The sequence below is a fragment of the Suncus etruscus genome, chromosome 13 (assembly GCF_024139225.1).
Source record: "Suncus etruscus isolate mSunEtr1 chromosome 13, mSunEtr1.pri.cur, whole genome shotgun sequence".
Lineage (NCBI taxonomy): Eukaryota > Metazoa > Chordata > Mammalia > Eulipotyphla > Soricidae > Suncus > Suncus etruscus.
The window spans coordinates 42927633-42935598 of record NC_064860.1 but is presented as its reverse complement, the minus strand read 5'-3'; the positions used below and the strand labels follow the sequence as shown (position 1 = coordinate 42935598).

At 45.6% G+C, this 7966-nt stretch overlaps 1 protein-coding gene across 1 annotated transcript; it reads right to left on the bottom strand.

Moving 5' to 3' along the window:
* Positions 1-375: 375 nt before the first annotated feature.
* Positions 376-3407, bottom strand: DNAJC28 (DnaJ heat shock protein family (Hsp40) member C28). The gene is made up of 2 exons (XM_049785789.1): positions 3171-3407; positions 376-1568 (listed from the first exon to the last, which is right to left on the bottom strand). The coding sequence occupies exon 2, from the start codon at positions 1535-1537 to the stop codon at positions 377-379; it is 1161 nt and encodes a 386-aa protein (XP_049641746.1). The 5' UTR covers positions 1538-1568; positions 3171-3407; the 3' UTR covers position 376.
* Positions 3408-7966: the final 4559 nt, after the last annotated feature.

Genomic DNA, 7966 nt, shown 5'->3' with positions numbered 1-7966 from the left:
TTCTTATGGCCCATCTTCTTTGCACAACACATATGGGTGTGATTAGTTTTGGGAATAAACACAGTTCTCAGATTCTTGTATTACAGTAATAAATTTCCAATGGTGATATAAAAACAACTGCCAATGATGTGGATCAGCATTGCGGTTATTATTGAAATGATTATATATTTTTTTTTTTTTTTTTTTTTTTTTTTTTTTTTTGGGTTTTGGGCCACACCCAGTAACGCTCAGGGGTTACTCCTGGCTATGTGTTCAGAAGTTGCTCCTGGCTTGGGGGACCATATGGGACACCGGGGGATCGAACCGCGGTCCGTCCAAGGCTAGCGCAGGCAAGGCAGGCACCTTACCTTTAGCGCCACCGCCCGGCCCGAAATGATTATATTTTAATAAATTTCCATACATTCATCCAGTTAAAGAAACCTGTCTTAACTGCAGATGTTTCCTCCACTTCTCCCTGCTCAGCATCAATTGCCTTTTTATCTGTGACCTCCTCTGTTTTCATAAGGGTAGCATATATTTCCTGGGCTCTTGCAATTTCTTTCTGTGCATTAAAGTGAACTTTCTGCCTAGTCAGGAGGGGAACAATTAAATTAAAATCATTAATTCGCTTGTTTAGTTTTCTGATGTTGTCTTCAAACTCCTTGCAAACTTGGTCCCACTGCTTCTGTTCCATGAGGGTCATCGGATTCCCAAGTTTTTTCCTTGACACTAAGATTGCATTTCGGAGTTCGTCAATAGTATCCTTTATTTCCTTTTGCATTAAGATCCATTCTGGTTGGTATCCGTTATCTATCAATATTCTGTTGAGATTGTGAGTCATGGGATCAATATATGAACAGCCAGAGAATTTTTTAAGAGGTTTTCCTTTCCCACTGAGATTATCAAAGTCTCCTTTGGCCATTGATTCTTGAATGAGATCCTCCACTAAACGCTCTATTGCTTGAGTGATTTTTTGTTGTTTACTCTGTCTTACATCTTTCACAGTTAAACTATGGGCAAAATATTGATTTTGTAGTTTCTGTCTTTGATATTCCATCACTTGCTCAGTTGCACGATCTGCTCTAAACTGCCTATATTGCTTCTCTCGTTGGCTTGGTGTTCCCAAACCAACACCTTCAAAACTTAAATAGTGTCGGTGTTGGGGTGTTTGATATCTAAACTTTTCCTCTTCCTCTTCCGCTTCCACAGCTTTATTCTTTCTGATTTTTGTTTGTTCTGTCACATGGGAAAGCACCTTCCGATAAGCTTCTTCGATCTTTATAAATGTGGCAGAATCGGCAGTATCGGAACCACCATCTGGATGGTACTGCTTGGCAAGCTTATGGAAAGATTCCCTGACATCATCTGCAGAACAACCTTCCTGTAAATTCAGCAGTCTATAATACTCTTTGATCTTCTTTTTAGATTTAAGAGTTGACATCATTCTATTTCTAAAGAGATCAAGATGCGGGAGCATCTTCATTCGATTCTGTATCACTGAAGCATTTATAGGATGCGATCTCAAGATCTGAGCCATCATCACATGCATTGTGTTCATTCTTATACCCAGAGTTCTTCTTAGCAATGATCTAAAAAGATGACAATACAGGATATTAAAATTGGAATATCAAAAAATTGGAATATCAATTAATTTTCTATTTTCAGCAAAGAGGAAGCTATTAAAAGTGCAATAAAACAGCGGTGTTTGCCCTGCAAGCAGCAGATGCAGGACCTAAGGTGGTTGGTTCGAATCCTGGCATTCCATATGGTCCCCCTTGCCTGCCAGGAGCTATTTCTGAGCAGATAGCCAGGAGTAACCCCTGAGCACAGCTGGGTGTGGCCCAAAAAACAAAAACAAAAAAAAAAGAAGTGCAATAAAAGGGGGCCAGAGAGAGAACACAGCGGTAAGGCATTTGCCTTGCAGAAGGACGATGGTTCAAATCCCGGCATCCCATATGGTCCCCCGAGCCTGCTGGAGGCGATTTCTGAGCATAGAGCCAGGAGTAGCCCTTGAGCACTGCCGGGTGTGACCCCCCTCCAAAAAAAAAGTGCAATAAAAGACTGTTCTGGGACCAGAGAGATAGCATGAAGGTAAGGCGTTTGCCTTTCATGCAGAAGGTCATTAGTTCAAATCCTGGCATCCCATATGGTCCCCTAAGCCTGCCAGGGGTGATTTCTGAGCGTAAAACCAGGAGAAACCCCTTAGCGCTGCCGGGTATGACCCAAAAACCAAAAACCAAAAAAAAAAAAAAGGCTGTTCTAATGTTCCTGCCAAAATTCCTAGGGAAACCTCACTTTTCTGAATGGAAAATAAAAATTGATGATGTATAGTATTAACACATTGTGATACAATCTGGATTCTACATCTAACCATAGAATTTTAGAGATGGCAAATTCTTTTTGTTTTGTTTTGTTTTGGGGCCACACCCAACGGCACTTCAGGGGTTATGCACTCAGAAATCACTCCTGATAGTGCTCAGGGAATCTTATGGGATACTGGATATAGAACGCAGGTTGTCTGCGTGCAAGGCAAACACCCTTACTTTGTGCTATCGTTCCAGCCCCAGAGATGTCAAATTCTTAAATATCAGCCTTCCTATATCATGTGAAAATGCCTAGAAGGTTATATCACATAGCCAACTAAAATAGTAAGGGGTAAGCCAAATCAGTTATGGTTCAGACAGAAATATGCTTAGTTAATTGGCTGTATCCCCGGCAGATTTTACACTTCATCAGCTTCACTATTTATTTAGGCAGTGTATCATGGTCTTCATTGTCCCATGGAAAAGTCTTCTCATGGGAATACTTCCACACATAAAACAAGGACAACATGATAAAGAATACACCTAGACAGTCACTTAACAGAGAAGCAAATTGTCTGTGGGAAGACTTTAAGATCTATATAGCTCGTTTACAAGATGCTTTTTGCTAGATGCTGGGGAGGGAAGGAGAGGCAGGGATAAAACAAGATGAGCCCTAACAGGTAAATTGTTGCTCTTTAAATGCATGATCAGGCAGAGACCAACTTGTAGATAGGATGATGGCAAACAAATGCGTGAAAACTTGAAAACTGGTTCCCAAATTTCTGGACAGCAATGTTTTAGAATTGGTAGGCCTGGTGGTGCTCAGCAGTTACAGGGGAGGAGGAATCACAGTGACAAGAGACAAGTCTCGCCCCGTTCCCTACTCACCTTCACCCACTTGGGGAAGGGGCTCGGCGGGCTCCCGCCCCCATGTGGCGCCTGTGCGCATGCGCACGCCGTTCGTCCTTCACTTCCCAGGTGACATCTGCCGGCATTTACTGAGGCCCGGGGACCCGGGCAGGGAGCAGAATCTAATCTAATCTTCAGGGCTGTTTAACCTCCTTCCCCTCGGGAAACATAAACATCTCCTTAAAGCGAACTCTATCCCGGAGGACACACATGGGCTCCTCCCTCATTCCCACCCGGAGCGGAAGTTTGTTGGACCGAATGGGATTGTGGGAGATGTAGTTTTCCGGAACGGTGACAGGTGGCGCGTTCCCGGAAATGTGGCGTGCGCCTGCGCCTTCCGGAAAAGCCCCGGGCTTGTTTACAAGGCGCCCGGGTTTGTTTTGGTCACGTGGTCTGAGGATGTGGGCCTGGCACTTGGGACTCTGTTGGTGGTTGGGAGATTGTGGGGCTAAGGAAGACGAGCCCACAACGCAGTGTGTGCAACCTCCACTTCTTGCATAAATAAAAGGAAAGAGAAATTTAAAAATAGTTTTTAAAAGTCAATTTTGAGTGTGGCAAGAGAAATAGCTTCTTTGCATGCAGGAGCCCTGGGTTAGGTCTCCAGCTCTCTGAAGGTGTGGCCCCAAAACAAAGCAAAAATATCTCTTTGAGAGGGCCAGAGAGATAGCACAGCAGTACGGCGTTTGCCTTGCACACAGCCGACCAGGGACGGACCCGGGTTCCTTTCCCGGCATCCCATATAGTCCCCCAAGCCTGCCAGGGACGATTTCTGACTGCAGAGCCAGGAGTAACTCAAGCACCGCCGGGTGTGACCCCAAAAAAAAAAAAAAAAAAAAAACTTGACTATATCCAGTTCTGTCCTTTTCTACACGTGTCCCGATTTGCCTCCTTTTCCTTATGAGCTCCCATAACTGTCCAACGGTCTCAAAGTTCATCGACTTTCTTAATTTACCATGTAGGAATAAAGCCACCGTTTGATCTTCGTGCAGCGGGACCCTCTTGATCCTCCAATATTTTTCAGGTGGCAGAGTTTCAACTTAAGCGATATTGGGGCCGGAGCTATGGTGCAAGCGGTAGGGCATTTGCTTTGCATTTGCACCTAGGACACCTAGAACACACCGCAGTTGGATACCCCGGTGTCCCATATGGTCCCCAAGCCAGGAGCGATTTCTGAGCGCATAGCAAGAGTAATCAATGAGCGTCACCGGGTGTGGCCCAAAAAACAAAAAATTTAAGAAGCGGGCCTGGAGAGATAGCACAGCGGCGTTTGCCTTGCAAGCAGCCGATCCAGGACCAAAGGTGATTGGTTCGAATCCCGGTGTCCCATATGGTCCCCCGTGCCTGCCAGGAGCTATTTCTGAACAGACAGCCAGGAGTAACCGCTGAGCAACGCCGGGTGTGGCCCAAAAACCAAAAAAAAAAAAAAAAAAAAAATTTAAGAAGCGATATTGGCCACTGTGCAGTGTAAACCATATCTTGGGTTGGTGCTGTACTATCGCTCTAGTACAGCACTTACCTTACACACCACACAAACACATATGGTCCCCGCAGCCTTCAAGCAGTATACTCCCTAAGCCCCTCAGAGTGTGGTTCAACAAATAAAAGTAAGGGGCTGGAGAGACTGCATAGAGGTTGGGCGTTTGCATTGCATGCAGCCTATTAAGGACAGACGGTGGTTCAAATCCTGGCCTCCCATATGCTTTCCAGGAGCGATTTCTGAGTGTAGAGCCAGGAGTAAACCCCTGAGCACCGACAGGTGTGAGCCAAAAACCAAAAATAAATAAAATAAAAAAAAAATAAATAAAATAAAATAAAAATAAAAGTTAAAAGTATACACACTACATTTTTGCCCAACTGGACACTTAAATTTCTGACACTCAGTTGTTGTAGATAATGCTACAATAAACTTGATAGCAGTGGAGGGCCCCAGGTGAATTATATTAAGTGGGGAGGAGATATCAGCCAAGAAGAGTTCTACTGCTTTTTCTCTCTTCACCTCCGCCAACTGGAACTGCTGGGAGACCTAAGATCAATAAAGTCTGCAATGAGCCGGGCGGTGGCGCTAAAGGTAAGGTGCCTGCCTTGCCTGCGCTAGCCTTGGACGGACCGCGGTTCGATCCCCCGGTGTCCCATATGGTCCCCCGAGCCAGGAGCAACTTCTGAGCGCATAGCCAGGAGTAACCCCTGAGCGTTACCGGGTGTGGCCCAAAAAACCAAAAAAAAAAAGAAAAAAATAAAGTCTGCAATGAACCCTGAGCCCATGAACCTCAAGTCCCCACTAGGCTTCTGTCAAAATGGATCTGACATCTACTTAGTCTACCAGTATAAGAGTTGACCCCTGCCATCTGATTTATCCCAGAAAGTAGTGGTCTCAGGCTGGAACAAGAAATTGCTCTTTCCAGGAAAGGAGAATCAGTTCTAGACCTTACTCGGGCCTTTTAGGTTTGTCCCCTTCCCTCACAGGAAACAATTAAAGGGTAGATGAGTAGGAAGAAAGAGCAGGCTTTATTTGAAGGCACTGAGGAGGGGAAAGAAGAAAAAAAGAAAGGGAGAGAGTAACTCACTCGAGAGAGCATAGGCTTCTCCATGATGCTCAGGGGGATCCTACTGAATTGCAAGCATGCACCCTAAATACTGCACCATCTCCTTGCCCTTCTGGGTTGTGTTGGATTAGGACCTTGGGGATGAGGCACTTTAAATACCTGGTAGTAATTCACGAGAATCCAGGGTCTTTCTTGCTCTCTCTGTTTTAGTTTTAGGGCCCCACTTGGTTGTGCACAGGGCTTTGTTTTATTTTGTTTTCCCACAGCCATTAATGCTCAGGAGTAACTTGATTCTACACTCAGAATTATCATGGCTTGCGAGACTATATGGGGTTTTGGGGATCAAACCCAAGTTAGCCTCATGCAAGGCAAACACCCTACTCCCCTTAGATCTCTGGGATCCTGACCCCTGTGCTCAGATTCAGTCCTGGTGGGGCTCCAGAGACTAAAGGTGATCCTGAGAATCAAACCTGAGTCAGCTGCTTGCAATGCAAGTGCCCACTCTGTTGGACTATGGCTTGTCCCCTTGCAGATTTTGACTTTTATGAATTTTATATTTTGGATGCTTATCCCTTGTCAGATGTATGCTATGTAATTATCTTCTTCCAGTCATTAAGATACCTTTTCCTGGGGCCGGAGAGATAGCATGGAGGTAAGGCATTTGCCTTTCATGCAGAAGGTCATTGGTTCGAATCCCGGCATCCCATATGGTCCCCCGAGCCTGCCAGGAGTGATTTCTGAGCATGGAGCTAGGAGTAACCCCTGAGCACTGCCGGGTGTAACCCAAAACCAAAATATATATAATCTTTTCCTTTTGATACTACTGTTTTTATGATGCAAAAGCTTTTTAGTTTTATATAATCCAATTTGGGTTTGTTTTTGTGGGTTTTTTTTTTTTTTTTTGTGGGTCACATCCAGCGTCGCTCAGAGGTTACTCCTGGCTCTGCACTCATAAATCACTCCTGGCAGGCTCAGGGGAACCATATGAGATGCAGAGGCAGGGAATCAAACCCAGATCTGTCCTGGGTCCGCCTCGGGTCTTACCACTGTGCTATCATTCCGACTCCAATCCTATTTGTTTTTAACTTTTGTTTCCCTTACATGTATGGTCTAGTCCTCAAACTTATCCTAGGGATGAAATCAAGACATGTATTGCTGGGGTTGGAGCAATAATACAGCCATGCATGCAGCCAACCCTGGATTTGATCCTTAACATCCTATGTGGACCCCACGAACCTCCAGAAAGAATTCCTGAGTGCAGAACCAGCATTTCTGGATGTGACCCCCAAACAAAACAACCCTCCCCCAAAAAATGCATTGCTGCAGGTTAGATAGTACAGTGGGCAGTGCACTTGCCTTGCAAATGGCCTACCGCTGTGTTATCTCTCCAGCCCCTCTCCCCATATCCTTGTCAGCACTGACTTGTCTTATTCTTTATGATTATTTCTAATTTTGGGGAGGCCACATCCAGTAACACTCAGGGGTTACTCCTGGCTATGTGCTCAGAAATCAGTCCTGGTTGGGGGGGCCAACTGGAACACTGGAGGATCGAACTGCAGTCCATCCTAGACTAGTGTGGACAAGGCAGACGCCTTACCACTTGCGCCATCTCTCTGGCCCCTATTTCTGTTTTTTTTTTTTTATTTGTTTTTGGTTTTGGTTTTTGGGTCACACCCAGCAGCGCTCTGGGGTCTATGCTCAGAAATCCCTCCTGGCAGGCTCAGGGGACCATATGGGATGCCTGGATTCGAACCACCGACCTTCTGCATGAAAGGCAAATGCCTTACTTCCATGCTATCTCTCCTCTGGCCCCTATTTATAATTTTTTAATGGCTTCAGGTCATATAAGGGAGATGATTGAAAGAAAAAAATAAAAAGAGGGGCCAGAGGGGCCGGGCGGTGGCGCTGGAGGTAAGGTGCCTGCCTTGCCTGCGCTAACCTAGGACGGACCGCGGTTCGATCCCCCGGCGTCCCATATGGTCCCCCAAGAAGCCAGGAGCAACTTCTGAGCGCATAGCCAGGAGTAACCCCTGAGCCTCACAGGGTGTGGCCCAAAAACCAAAAAAAAAAAAAAAAAGAGGGGCCAGAGAGATAGCACAAAAGTAGGTCATTTGCCTTACATACAGCCTATCCAGGACGGTGGTTCAAATTCCGGCATCGCATATGGTCCCCTGTGCCTGCCAGGAGCGATTTCTGAGCACAGAGTCAGGAATAACCCCTGAGCACCACTGG